At 42.6% G+C, this 14,327-nt stretch overlaps 2 protein-coding genes and 1 non-coding gene across 4 annotated transcripts; 2 read left to right on the forward strand and 1 right to left on the reverse strand.

Annotated features, from left to right (window-relative positions):
• Positions 1-951: 951 nt before the first annotated feature.
• Positions 952-1,033, forward strand: Trnal-aag. The gene has a single exon. It is a non-coding gene; the product is annotated as a tRNA-Leu (tRNA).
• Positions 1,034-3,409: 2,376 nt separating this feature from the next.
• Positions 3,410-7,422, forward strand: LOC105697998 (epoxide hydrolase 4-like). Its single transcript, XM_012421813.2, has 6 exons — positions 3,410-4,496; positions 5,395-5,519; positions 5,594-5,869; positions 5,980-6,137; positions 6,219-6,476; positions 6,551-7,422. The coding sequence occupies exons 1-6, from the start codon at positions 4,287-4,289 to the stop codon at positions 6,727-6,729; spliced, it is 1,206 nt and encodes a 401-aa protein (XP_012277236.1). The 5' UTR covers positions 3,410-4,286; the 3' UTR covers positions 6,730-7,422.
• A 46-nt stretch (positions 7,423-7,468) lies between these two features.
• Positions 7,469-13,268, reverse strand: LOC105697997 (organic cation transporter protein). 2 transcript variants are annotated; one of them, XM_012421812.2, is made up of 9 exons: positions 12,789-13,267; positions 10,431-10,711; positions 10,237-10,340; positions 9,986-10,140; positions 9,721-9,889; positions 8,749-9,074; positions 8,357-8,661; positions 8,110-8,246; positions 7,469-8,020 (listed from the first exon to the last, which is right to left on the reverse strand). In XM_012421812.2, exons 1-9 carry the CDS (start codon positions 12,799-12,801, stop codon positions 7,987-7,989), a joined length of 1,524 nt encoding a protein of 507 aa, XP_012277235.1. In that variant the 5' UTR covers positions 12,802-13,267; the 3' UTR covers positions 7,469-7,986. The 2 variants fall into 2 exon arrangements, with proteins under 2 accessions (XP_012277235.1, XP_023290498.1); XM_023434730.1 differs by lacking the exon at positions 7,469-8,020 and having other exon boundaries at positions 8,106-8,246; positions 12,789-13,268.
• Between the last annotated feature and the right edge of the window lie 1,059 nt (positions 13,269-14,327).

The following is a 14,327-nucleotide window of genomic DNA, read 5'->3' on the forward strand; positions in this document are numbered from 1 at the left end:
GGTTCTAGTCTAGGTTAAATAAAACTTTTGTTTTTTAATTAAATTTCAGGAACTCTATACCATGTTTTCGAAGCAATTTCGGGAGGGTCTGGTCACACAGGACGTAACATGGGTCGTAAATATTCCGCAGGCCGATAATCGTTCTCCATCTCGACCAACCATCGACGTCGGCCACATGGAAAGGAAGGAGGAACGTCAACGCCGCTGCGTGGTGGCCATATTGGATTAAGCGTCGATTTCCGCGACCACCTGTCACGAGGGTCTCGAATCGTTATTTACCGATCGGTGTCTAATCCCTCTCGGAACGGGAGCGAGGCCGGCCGGGGGCGTAATTCGCAGCTCGCAGCAACTCGCAACTCGCAGCTAACGAGCCTAAACGACTCGATTAGCGCCGCAGCCTCGCGCGGACAAAAGGCCCCCGAGAATTGGACTCGTCGAGAGGCCTCGCGTCTAGGGTTACAAAATTACCGGAGAGCGTTAAGTCGCAACAAAATGGCCGCGGAGGGGCGGGAAAAACAAAGGGGATGCGGCCCCCGTTCCCCGTGCGTGCTCCGATTATGCGACGCGGGTCGAAATTTCCTCGGGCGTGCGCGGGCGGGCCTGCCGAAAGCTCCGCCCGGGACCGGCCTTTGTTTTTAAATCCCCCCTTCGTGACACACGTGGCCTAATCCGATTCCGCCTCTCCATAGCCTCCATTCTAACCTTCACTGCACGCACGAATACATATCCCCACTTTCTTAGAAATATTCGATAAAAACAAGTCGAAGGTATTCCAAACCATGAATGTAATTATCTCCGATATTTAACGTCAGACTGTAAATTACGGCAAATATCGCTGTCGAAAAATTCGGAAAGCCTCGGAGAGTAGTTTTTACATTATATTTCTAATAATTAAGCTATAAATAGAAATTGCGACTTATGAAGAAATTCTTTGGACAAGCTGATACGAATGGTAGCGTGGCCGAGCGGTCTAAGGCGCTGGTTTAAGGCACCAGTCTCTTCGGAGGCGTGGGTTCGAATCCCACCGCTGCCAAAGTTTTTTACCTCTCAAATCCACCTGCTGTAATTTCTATATGTCGGTTTCTTTTTAGCCCTGCTTTTGAATACGTTCTCCGTGAAACTGCGTAGAAAAAACAAAGTTCCTTAGATCGGAGGTGCCTATGGCAGTGCGCTCTGTCGGGACTTTCGCGAACACGAGTGCTGACTTACCAACCGCGGGAACTGCCGTACCGTTCACGCCTCACCTCATATGATATCGTTAGTCGATAGTTCATCCACAGTCGATGGAACCAAGCAAAATATATTTATACATCAATTTAAATAGTTTACTGTACACCGTGACTAACATCGAAAATGTTCGTGGGCGTTAGGAAGGAACATAACCTGAAAAATCTATAGAAAATCCTAATGATTTTACTAGCTTATTTTAAAGTTTCCCCAGAATTCCAAAGTCAATGGGTCCAATATATGAATATCAAGAGCATGAAAGAGTTCCCCGCTCTCCAGGACTAAATTGATCCTGGAATAAAATGCTAGAATAAACCGGTGTATCGGTAATCAATTTTTCCTGGGACATTTCCGCCCTCGCTCGGTCCGAAATGTCATTTCCATGCTCGCCGAGTCTTGAGTTTCGGGGCCCTTGCGTCGGGCATGGACGTTTCCGGACCGTGGTCCATTTCCGCGGACTTCGTTGGGGAATTAAATGCCGGGATCGAAAATGGAAAAAGGGCTCGGCGCGGAGCCTCGGAGAGAGGTCCCGGATCAGCCATGTGGCCCATGTAACGCTCGCGGCACATGTAATCCATGTAACAGACATGCCTGGAGCGTCGGACACGGCAAACGAGCCGACCGAGAAAACGAACGAGGATCCTTCCGAATGGAACAGGCGAAATGAGATTGTAATCGAATCACTCGATACACGGTATCGCCAGTGCACGCGTGTACTTCCCCTTTCGCCCTGCAATCGCTTCTCTCGGGCCATTGGCGAGCCCAGGGGCCCTTCAAAAGAGACCGAGCAAGCACGTCTCGGTGATCGTTTGGCTGCTGCGAATAAATTACTTTCGAAAAAGCCCTCCAGGCTGCTCTTTGAAAGCTATATGGGTCATAATCGCCGTCCTCGAGCCGGGCCCTAAAGGGCTCTAAAAAACGCCATTGTTCCCAAGCACCGAGGACTCTGACAAGGGACAAGATCAATGTATTATTGAGTTCAGGTCATCTCCCTGATCGGTAAAAAAAAATACGGCAACGATTTATCGATTTTTGGGAATACATCCTGTAACAGTGCCTACAGGGATCGATCATTTTTATTTACAGGAGCTTACGTTTTGTTCTGTATTATTAAAATATTACGGTATAATCGGTATAATTGACATGGAGGTTTAGGTTATTTTAGTTCATTGAATTTCTATTGTGAAAATGTAGGAAAACGTCCCAGAAGGACGAAGGGCGCGATGACCGGATCAAAGCGCAAGAATCGCCGCTCGGAGAGAAGCTCCACTTTGAGGCCGATTATGGCTAGAATTGCGGTCGAAAATTAATGCGTCGCTAAAAGGGTGGCTTTCTGGATTCATTACAAGCCGGAGATTGACGTCGTATCAAAGTACGCGCCTAGGCCCCGCTCGACAAGGAAGAATTCCAGTCTAGAGATAACTCGGAGTATCGGCGCAAAGGGTTGGACCATCTCCGCGCGATTATCGCAGTTATCAGTCATTCGATGGAGATACTCCTCGTAACGGCAGTCCACATGTAACCGAGAATCGCGCGAACGGCTGAAAAACGCCTGGCCAAGATAATCCACCGACTTGTGCAACATCTAGCGCGATTTCGCGAGTTTATCGCGGATTCGCGCCTCCTCGGTGGCGGCCATTTTGGAATACTCGCGGGAATATTCTACCGGGATAAATAATACCAGGGATAAAAGCCCTCGCCTCCTCCCCCTTGCAAACCGAGATTGAAACGGAGGAGGAAGAGATAGGGCGACTATAAATATTTATTATCCCGAAGAGGGCATCACCGCGGACGAAGGTTGCACTTCGCTGGAAACGTCGACTGCTCTCGGATAAGTAGGATAAGACTCACTTATTGAGACATCGACGATATGGGATTACCACGGTGTAATACTTCTCGATGATCGATTTAATTCGAATTACTTGAGTCACGCTTCCCTTTAAATTACGGTACGTGAGTACCGAGGTCTTGGAACGATTGACGAACGGATATTAAAAATACCCCTACACGTGGCTTTCGCTGAGCGACGCCCGATAGCGAATCTCGCAGGACTTTGAATTTCGGGAGATAAGCGATAAGGACGTCTACGGGGTGATTACTCACGAGCCAATCACTCGGAAGTGTTTCCTCGAAGAAGAAAAATCGACATTTCGATCCCGTTACGCACGGTCGCGGGTTTAAACCCGAACGCGGTTTCGCATTCGCTCATAAGAGTGCAATTCTTTCACCGAGAAGACGCCAGCTTCAAGGTTCCACGTGACGTCGACCTTCCGTCATGTATCTCAGATTATACTTCGATACTTGTTTAAATATTTATCTCCATACCGCGAGGTGCAGTCTTGGTTTATGTAAAACGTTAAAAAACTAAGCCAAATTGTGTGAAACGCATAAAAATTGAAATCTGCGAGGGCGCCAGGGGCATTTAGTGTTAAAAATTGAGCTAAATTGTGCAAAACTAAATTGTATAAAAATTGAAATCTGTGAGGGCGCCATTCGACGTTAAAAATTACGCTAAATAGTATAAAACTAGATTGTATGGAAAATCTCTGCGAACGCGCCAGGGGCTTCCGACGTTAAAAAGAAATTCAGCTAAATTGTGTGAAACGTATAAAAATGAAGATCTGCAAGGCCGCTGGGGATATCTAAGGTTAAGAAATTAATCTTAATAGTGTAAAACGTATATTAATTTAAATCTGCGAGTGCGCCAGGGACATCCGATTCGGAGCGGCGTATATCGGCGTATATCGGCCGAGTGTGCGAGGTTCCCGACCTTAGCTCGAGAAAAACTCAAAGTAGAGGCAAGCCGCGATATCTACAGTCGTTCCCGAACCGGCCGATGGGAATCTTCAGTCCAGCCCGAAGTCGACGGCGTTTTGGTCTAAGGGGGAAAATAGGCTCCCGCTCCTGAAGGAGAGGGAAAGCGGCCACCTGCTCGAGAGCGAGGAAGAGGAAAACGGAGGAGAGAGGGGATACCGAGCCGTACAATAAGAGACAACGTGGCTTTCGGCTGGTCGACACGAACTGCCTCTTCCGACAAACTATTTCGGCCATCAGTCATCATGAAGGACACCACGGTTGTTCGAGTGTCGATCTGGGAGATGGTCAAAATGCACGCTCTAGCGTTCATTTGCGGACTGTATCTGATAGTTCGGCGATTTCTCAAGTGGGCCTGGGACCCTAAACAGTTCTTCGTCCTACAAGAGAGGGACAAACCTCCTCTTTGTCTCGTCGACAGCAGCCTCGGGAAGCATTCTTACGTCAAACTCAAGGTGAGCTCGTTGCTCGACTCTCGGTAGTGGGCATTGTAAAAACGTGCCATTTCACTTTAACACTAACTCATTTTTCGACTCGAGCCAAGAAAACCTGATATAACGTGAGCAAAATGAAATTGACGCAAATGCAGGAACAGATGATTAATTTTGCATTTTTAGAGTAATTTTGTTACAGAGGAGGGATGCTGTGATAAGGTGCTATGTTCTGTTTCACTGGAAAAATAAGAATACGAGTTCAGAATCGCGTTAGCTTATCGAGGGGTAATTCAAATTCGGACTTAAATGAAAGATTTTATTGGGTCATTTTTGAAAGCCAAGTAGTAGGAATTGGTATTGAAATTTCTTAAGTAACTACGGATTGATACCGACTGACGTAACTGGGAGGGAGGGTGATAGAAGTCTATCGAGTGCGTTGTGTAATTTTAGATGAATTTTCTCATTAGGCGTAATTCGAGTATAAGCTCCTTGGGCAGCTTTTTTGACACTGATTGATAAAATGGAGAGACTTTTGTGAGCGTTGTTAATGGTCTATGTAAAGAGAAAAAGGTAAAGTTCGGAATTCGAGGTACAATCCCATGATAACTCAAGAACGATAATGGTTATATGAGGGTGTGATTAAAATTGTTTTCTCAAGGTATTTTTTATATATTTACCCCGGATTGCATTCGGTAAATGCAACGGTTGAAATGGTCGCACTGACGAAGTCTGTTTGCTTGGAAATCGTAGGTAATTTCGTTGACCTCCCTGATAACACCCAATGCGACGTGATTCGAGCGGCCTCTTTATCTAGTATCATGAGGCTCCAAATGGTTTTTTTTATCGCTGCCTTTTCATTGATAATTAATTGGAGTGACACTCTTTGTGCCATTTAATAGCTCTACTCTCCTTTTTTCAGGGGGTGAAATTTCACTATGTCGAAGCTGGGAGTAAAGACAGACCGCTGTTGTTACTCCTGCATGGATTTCCTGATTGTTGGTTATCATGGAGAGAACAGATTCCAGCTCTTGCCGAACATTACAGGTATTACCAGCTGTGTGTTCGGCTTTATCTCTATCTTCTCAAAAGTCATGATTACATGTATGATTATTTTTCAGGGTCGTGGCAGTAGACCTCAAAGGCTTTGGCGACAGCGACAAGCCATCGAATAGGTGGTCGTATAAAATAGAGATTCTGGTCGATGAGTTGAAGCAATTTATCTTGTCACTCAATGTGAGAAGCTGCAGTATTATAGGCCACGATTTAGGAGGTCTTTTGGGATGGTACATGGCTGCTTTACATAAAGATATGGTTGACAAATTCGTCGCCATATCTAGTCCGCATCCAAATTTTTATTGGAACAACCTTTCGCGAGGTGCTGCTTTCGATAGGAAGCAAGTAACAGTCTTGAAATTTTACCTCTAAAATTCATGCTTAAGATGAAACGGCACTCAAATTATCTGTTAAAAAAAGTACATCATGACCATACTTTTCCTTTTTTCAGATGGATGCACTTCAGCAGACTCCCATTTCTGCCTGAAATCGATGCTCTGAAGGAAGACCTGTCCATCATCAACAACACCTACAAGCATCTTCGTACCGATCACTCGGACGACGAGAAGAATTACATCGAGGCGTACAAATACACATTCAGCAGAAAAGGTGTGGTTAAATATACAGCGGAATTTTTTCTGCATTGATATCCAATATCTAAACTAAACGGAGATTGTTTTCATTTTATAGAGGACTGGACGGGACCCCTAAATTATTTCCGAAACCTCCCCTATTCGAGGCTGAATACGGACGACTCCAGCGAACAGATCACCGCTCGAACATTACTCCTTGTCGGCAACATGGATCCTTCGATATCTCTGGAGAATATGGTCCAGAGCTCGGAATTCGTGGAGAAGTTCAGCGTGAAAGTAATTTCCGGGGCCCAACATTTCCCTCACCAGGAAAAGCCCGACGTGGTTAATCAGGCCATAATTAAATTCTTGATAGGTTCGTAGGTCTCCTTTGTACGTCTCTAGAGGAGGGTCTGAAAAGTTTTAACCTTTATTGCGTTACATTTTCAGGCACATCCGTATCCTTGGAGAAATCAACCTCGAAGAGCCTCGTGTCCACGTGGTTGGACTCTTTGAGCAATACTGTCAAATATGGCAATCATGTTATCGATGCCGTCCACAAAAAGGCAAACGGCGTCGTTACTGGTCTTCCCAGTAAGGTTCTTTACTTAGGTCAAGCTCATGCGTAGAAACGTCTACGGATAAACTTTAATAGTCTGCGGACTATGCAAGGAAAAAATGATCCAGTGATACTTTGCAATTAACTTTCTCTAGGTCTAACATTTTCTATACGGCGGACTGGATTTAGCGTAGTGTTACGTCGTTAATTTAGTGATTTATCGATGATAACTACGTTACCTGAGTATTTGGCCATTGCGAAGTGTGAATAGATACGACTGTGGAATCGGTCTATTCCATGAATTCCAGCGTTAAATGTTACCGAACCGTTCAGAATATTACTATACGTGGGCATGACGGGTGGTAAATTATTCTTAGAGGCTAAGAGATAATTCGCGAGATATTTTATCATTTTACCACGAGCGTGAGTGCAATAATGATGATTGAGTGAAGTAGATCTTACTTGCGTTTTATTTAAAAAGTACAATGATGGTGAGTCGGGTCGCTATTTAAGGTTGTTTTAAGAGTTCATTTTACTCAGAAGTTATGAATTAGGAATATAGTTTGCGAAAGATCTGCTATTTATCACGACAGAGGTTGAACGTTATACTCTTGTTAAGTATATCTGGTGATTAGTTAGATATACAATATTGGTACGACGGTTTATGGAGACCGCCTTTTCATATTTATTCTACGTGATATTGATATTCATTTAGTTCTGGATTACGATCCTTTTTGTAAATAAATTTATGAAATCTGTTCGATTTCCATGTGTCACCTTATTAAAAAAAATGTTCAGGAAGGCAACAGTTAAGCACTTTATGCATCGATTTATTGAAACGGTACAATTATATGCGATACGTTATTATTATCTGCAAGTCATTATTATAATTGACGTTGCATTTACGTCTCAAAACGTGTTCTGTACAAAATCCGTGTATACTGTTAATTAAAATAGTACATTAAATAAAGATTAAATGCATTATTTAATGAGTGAATACGTAAGATGAACCTAGTGAAAGTGCAAATGAGAAACGTAACGAGACGTGCTTATAGACGGTGCATCTTTTCGCAAAATTCATCCTGAATACTTTCTACATCTTATAATAATCTTATTTCTTAAAAAAAATCGAGATGCCTTCATCATTTTATACGGATTACGTTCCGTACTACAGATAAACTTTTGGAATTCATACATGATTCGTATTACCATGTAAGATAAATTTATAATTGAACCCAGTCCATAAAATTGAGTTGCTGAATGTCATATGGTATTTACATATGTCGATACTTTCTTTTTCGTTAAAAGAAAAATAGCTGCTTCAGTATTATGAAGGTACCACAGCCCGTGCATCTTTTTTTCTGAAATCGTAAATAAATCGTCCGTAATTTAATGTACCGCTATTTAATAAGCAATAATTTAATAGGCACATCAACGGTATCCAACTTACTTTCCGAAATTCTCCGCATCCTCTATTGTCTCTGGCAATTCGCAATTCATTGTTTCTGGCAACAATAAGCAAAGACCTGCGCCAACAAGAGGGCCCACGCCGAATAACAGAGGAGGCAACCATGGTTTAATCGAGCCCTGAATTAAAAATTATTTTCACACATGAGACATGTCCACATTTAAATAGATTACTTTTCTAACGATCGAATCAGCCGTGAAGAAATTAATTTAATGTTTTCTTGGATTACCATCGTCGCTATGTACGGTGCAATCATACTGCCGAATCTTGCACAAACGCTCGCCAGTCCAATTCCAGCATTTCTTACAACTGTTGGAAACACTTCTCCACTGTATAAATATACAGTCGGAAAGCTAATAGCCATTCCCGCAAGGCCCATTGTGGCCAAGCAGACTTGGCCAGTTGGATTGTCGATTACGGTTATCAGCAGTAAGCCTAAACCAGACAAGAGGTTCCCTCCCATCAAAATCTTTAACCGAGACACTCGCGAGATCAGCACAAGGACTATCACGGTCCCGGGTAACTCGCTGGCGGCTGAAAATAAATTTAAGGACATCAAGATGGCGGGTGTTGAGACAAAAATTGATAAAATGACTGATAAACAGGGGTACGAAAACCCACCCGAAGCTGCCACATTGATGAAGATGTTTCCATCCAGCTGGCCCATATATTGCGCTAATCCAAAGAAACAGGTACCACAAAGCATCCAATTGGCACATATACATAAAGTCTTGACTCTCAGATTTGGAGTTTTGAACAAATGCGTCAGGTTGTATGTTTCCTGGGTCTTCTCCGGCTTGTGTTCCACATTGTTCTGATGAGACTCTATGGCCGCCTTGACATTTCCCAGAGGCATTTTATTTCTTTTAGCCGCCCTAGTCAGGATTTGCTCTGCCTCGGCGACTCTTCCGACTGCTAATAACCATCTGGGCGATTCTGGGATAATCCTACATGTAGTAATTAAATAAGGTCAATCGTCAACCCGGATTTTCTAGTCGTTTCCATTCCTACGTAACAGGTGTTAGTTTGTCATTTCGCACTAACCCCTATCATTAATAATGCATGGGTACTGATACTTTCAGGTTCTTTTATAGAAGCCGGTTGTATTGATTCGAAGAAATTGAACCTTCACCACGTATCTCAGAAGGACACCTACATTGATCCTGGGACAATCGAAAACCAGTCCTGCAACTCAACAAAGGATAATGTACTTTGTTTCTAAGTATAACCGTCTTAGACACGATGCCTGTATATTTCTCATTCGTGGAATAACTCTGCTGTTAAGGGAATGTTATTATTTTCAGGAAATGTAATTGACCTTTTCGCTGCTGAATCAATTACAAAAGGAAATTCTGGATTCTATTCCGGTCTCTTTTTTAATTGATCTAGTCCTCCTGCAGTGATAAGTGTTAATGGCTCTGATTCTCCGAATCAACAAAGTAGACTACTACAAAAGAAATTGTGCTACACCATCGATAGATAAAGTGCCATTCAATAGAACGAAGTTATGGATTAATTGGGTCTCTCTTTCGTAATGAGAGACTTAATTGAACGTCGTTATTGCTAACTCATCCTCATTCTAATTGGGCTCACCAGTAATAGGACAATAGGAGTATCGGCGGAATTGATATCACAAGTTGAAAGCCGTACCATGTCCGGGTTAGATAGGAGATTAAGGGATTAATCAAATGGCCAAGTAAGAACGGAACATGGAATAGCACGGACAAAATGGAGCGCCATTCCACGCCGACAATTTCCATGACTGAAACATAAAATAATTTTTATTCGCATTTTTTTTTGCAGATATCGAAAATGAAAGAATAAAATGTTACCCGTAAACAATGAATTCACAACTCACGCAGAACAAAACTGACGAGCATGGTGCCACCAGTAGCTACCGCCGAAATAAATTTCAGCAACAGAAATAATTCATACCAAGGAGCAAATGCACTTAGCAGACCACTAACTGACTGCAAAAGTACAGCAAGTAGTAAAGGTATTTTCCTTCCAATCCTGTGAACATGAACAAATTAGCCATAAACTCAAACTTCATAATTTAAAAGAGGATCCGATTGTATCGTAATTTTTAAAAAATTATATTGTAAAGACCTATCAGCCATCACACTGAAAATCATGTTTCCAACCAGGATTCCAAACATCGTGCACGTCTGGGCAAAATTTCCCAATTGCTCCCAGTCGCAAACCAAGTTCCACTGCAAAAAAAAGTGAATGAAAAAAAATTAGATTACATAAAGATATTAGAGTAATGTAAAACGAAACTGAGAAAACATTTCGCAGGCAACCTGGGTGGTTATCGTTTCCTTGAATATACTCCTGTCATAATCGAATCCGGTGCACTTCTCAAAGGTGTCGTTCCCTGCGTTTACGCTACACTTCATTATCGTGTCATTATCCACCGAAGGTGGGGAGATGCATGTGAAATTAGTCGGTGGTGCCAAAAATACAATGGACAATTGATGCCAAGCGACTGCAAATTTGACCAGGGAGAGAGAGATTGCGATAACGGCATGCCAAGGGCCCATGGAGCCCATGGCCTCCTGAATAGGGTCCAGTTGCACATGATCTGGAATAAAATTACAAATATGAATCATAGTGATTATGGTGGCTCTAAGAAAGAACGCGCTGCCCGTGAAATTCCATTTTTCGAAAAGAAAAAAAAAATATCCTTTTTTAGTTCTCGTCCGAGATAAATGCAACATTTTTTTTCGAAATATGAATTTTCACGAGCAGCGTCTTCTTCCTTATAGCCTCCATAATCACGTGTTAAATTTTCAGATAATTCGGTGCACCCAGTTTGGAGAAAAGTTTTGTAAACATTTTGACTTTTTGGTACGTATATATCACACTTTCATATCACCTTAAGGCGCACGTCAGATAGACAATAAAACCAAAGAAATGATAAAGAGTAACCTTCGTCGGACTATTAACCGTAAAAGAACGTGACGAATGGGTGCGCCTTTGCTCTCTGTCCAACTCATACAAGTAAAGAGAGAAAAAGCCATTCCTCGTCCGGTACTTCCCACGTGCTAGCATCGCCGATCCCGTTCGTTGACCACAGGTCGAACATTTTTTAAATACCGTCATACGGTACTCGCAACTCATCAGAAAGAAAGCGAACATCTTTCATCAAAATTCAAACTAATTAAAATTTCCGAAAATTAAGTAAAAAAATAAATAAAGAAAAGAGCGTGGCCTTTGCTCCTTCCGCATCTGGGTAATTCTTGGACATATCTTTCGGCTTTTAATTCCCAGCACCGGCGTAGCTAATTGCCCCTCGTTAGAGTTGTACGAAAGAATGTCTAAATACCATCTGAGACATGTGCGCGTAGTCACGTGACATCATCTCGAAACGATATTCGATTACGCCGATCTAATCGGTCAATTGGCGTCCGTCTACAATAAGGAAAAATCGACGAATCGGATATCATTGAACTGCATTTCTGGGTCAACTCAAGAGCAATATTGCGTATTAAATGTTACCGAGTTGTCTCGTATTATCAAGTGCCTAATTGCATGAACATATATTAAGTACCCCCTGAAGTGTGCATTCTCCTGTCCGCGAAAATTTCACGTTACATAAATATTAAGCACCTCTGCACGCTCGTTTTTTCTTATTTTTTTCTTTCTTCAGCGAAAGGGAAATTCTCGCGTAATTGAACAGGGACAAGGGAAAAGTGAATGCGCAGATTGCTTCTGCACTTTCACCGACACTCGTACACTTCTGGAATTCTGGATATGCTCGTAAATGATGCACACTGGGGCGGTGGCTGTTAAAAAATATTAATCCATGTAAAATAGGCCATACTTAATAATACTAAAAGTTAGAGGACAATTAAATTTTTCTCATCCCGCGTTAAACTTTTTAAGTCACTGATCAATTGTCACCTACCCAGGTATTCCACTTTTTTTTTCTAGACGCATAACCAGCAGCTCGACTTCATTACCCTCGTAAAGGACATTATCCTTTCGCAAAAAATACCCGTTAATTAAGAGTTTTAGTTCTCTTTCAAGAAAACCCATTCAGACCGTGGGTCTTATTACAAGTTTCATTCGAAAGTTAAGGTGACTTTGGCAGGTTTTGCCGATTCCATTACCGGCGCAGTTTTTAAATTGTCCCCTACAAAGTTACGGATTTTACATCTCCCTCAACGATCAAATATATCCACACCTAACAGTCTAATAAATCATTGCACTTGCAACATATCAAAATAATCATTTTCAAAATGATGCACCATCATAAATAAAAACCGTTCACTCCCAATACACTTCGTTTATATACAATGCTTTTTAAACCCTCTAAAAAAAAAAAAGGAAAAAACAATTTTCCAAATGTAACTACAAATTACGCGTAATAAAAATGTTTATCGTGCTTCGGTGACCGTTGATCGCCGCGACATTAATATGTTAAGTGGCAACGGTGACTCAAAACTAGTTCGTGAAAAAATCGCGTGACGGTAGTGAAAGACTGAAAGCCATGTGAGAAAAAATTAATTCGACGAGTAATCCTTGCAAAACGAGAACCCAAAGGGCGCACGTGGCGTTCGACGCCAGGTTTGGATGATGCAAGTGGAGACGCCAAAGATATATTTAGGTCCCCTAAGAGAGGAAACATAAAAATACCTCCGAAATCAGAGACTTACCCTTCCCCGTCATCGCGCCGTTAGTGCGTTGTAACGCAGCGTAAAATGCGCAACTCGGATGTCCCCTTCTGTCTTATACGCGAACCGCGCACCTCATCTCCGATACTCGAAGAACCGAGGTGAACTGAGCCTAACAGAAGGAAGGACTAAAATTGCCACCACCTCGTCCACGAGGCAGAGGGGATGACTCCGAGATGATCGCGTATACTTTGGCGCCCATTCGAATCCCCTGATGTATCATCGGCACGCAATCACGGTCCCCGAATACGGCCCCAGGCATTCTCGCTGATAACAGGGTTTAATAGAATTAAGAGCGCCGAAGAGGTCGATAAGAGACTCCCACCTGTCCTGTCAAAATGGCTGCAATTAATCCCTGTATATTATTCTTTAATCGTGGATGCTTGCGTTAAAGCTGTTCTTGACTTGACGTTCCACTGTCATCTGTATCAGGAATTCGCTGGAATCAAAATAAACTAAAAAACGCGGGTATTTTATGTTATTTTTCCCCTTTACCGTTCAAATGCCAACAAATACCATCGTGTAAGGGGACTCATTTATGACTTGTCCAGTTATTTTCATGTCCCTTGCAACGGTAATTCGGAAGATTCTTCAATTATTAATAAGCTGTTTTCTATTTTATAATTCCTTGAAAATTATATTTTAACCGATGCAGTAGGAGGAGAGAACTAGTTAAAGGAATGGTAAGGTCGACGTAGCTGGTGAACCGATACGAACCCGCAATGATGCGGTATAAAATACGATATTGCAATTCGATCAATCCAGATGTGTTTTCTTCATTGCATCGGTTTTATTTAGCATTACGTGTCGACCGCAGTCGGTCGCGTTGAAGATCATGTGTAAGGGAACCTTTCACCGAGCGAAGTTTCCCGTAAAATCCGTATCACCGTGTATGATATATTTGCATACATATATATAGTCATCGAAACGCTCGTGCCTCCATCTAGTGTACAACGGAAGAACTGCATCGCTTAAGAAAGAAAAATTGCATTAAACCGTATATTCCCAAAGAGACTGTAGATGACGTCACGACCAGAGATGAGTATGAACGTGTCACTGAGGTTTTGCGACCCATGTTACGAATGTGACCAATTATGTGCAATACCCTAAGGATAGCACCGATTCGCGAACTAGCTGTGGACTGAATGCGGCCCATTGTTCTCCCTAGGTTTTTTATGCGGAATGTGTGAGGATACCGGAAACGCATAGAATTTCGTCGAAGCACCATATTTGGATCATTTGCGTGTCGTGACCAATATTCGCAATACAATGTCTCGAATCTACCGCGTAGTAAGGAGCTTAGATGATGCGCTTATAGATGGCAGCATGTTTCCCGAGAGCGAGTGGCCCGTTACAACTTACTCAACCTCGGTCACGATGCGTCTATGGAAGTAAAGAATGTACACACCCAAGGCATCGCCGAACGCACCCCAGCAGTCGACGCTTGGTAATACAGGGTAGCCAATATTCCAGCGGAAGAAGTCCCGTTATCCGCATCTCGCATCGGTTAATCGCGCGACG

Source organism: Orussus abietinus, unplaced genomic scaffold, assembly GCF_000612105.2.
Source record: "Orussus abietinus isolate OABI.00-Male unplaced genomic scaffold, Oabi_2.0 scaffold1, whole genome shotgun sequence".
Classification (NCBI taxonomy): domain Eukaryota; kingdom Metazoa; phylum Arthropoda; class Insecta; order Hymenoptera; family Orussidae; genus Orussus; species Orussus abietinus.

What these genes read in the sequence shown, in the direction of transcription:
- LOC105697998 (XM_012421813.2), top strand. Translation starts at nt 4,287, where the DNA reads ATGAAGGACACCACGGTTGTTCGAGTGTCGATCTGGGAGATGGTCAAA. An exon ending in ATACACATTCAGCAGAAAAG is followed by an intron (nt 6,138 to 6,218) that starts GTGTGGTTAAAT and finishes TTCATTTTATAG; the next exon opens with AGGACTGGACGGGACCCCTA. An exon ending in CATAATTAAATTCTTGATAG is followed by an intron (nt 6,477 to 6,550) that starts GTTCGTAGGTCT and finishes TTACATTTTCAG; the next exon opens with GCACATCCGTATCCTTGGAG.
- LOC105697997 (XM_012421812.2), bottom strand. An exon ending in TTCAGTGTGATGGCTGATAG is followed by an intron (nt 10,141 to 10,236) that starts GTCTTTACAATA and finishes TCATGTTCACAG; the next exon opens with GATTGGAAGGAAAATACCTT. An exon ending in CTCCTATTGTCCTATTACTG is followed by an intron (nt 9,075 to 9,720) that starts GTGAGCCCAATT and finishes TACTACATGTAG; the next exon opens with GATTATCCCAGAATCGCCCA.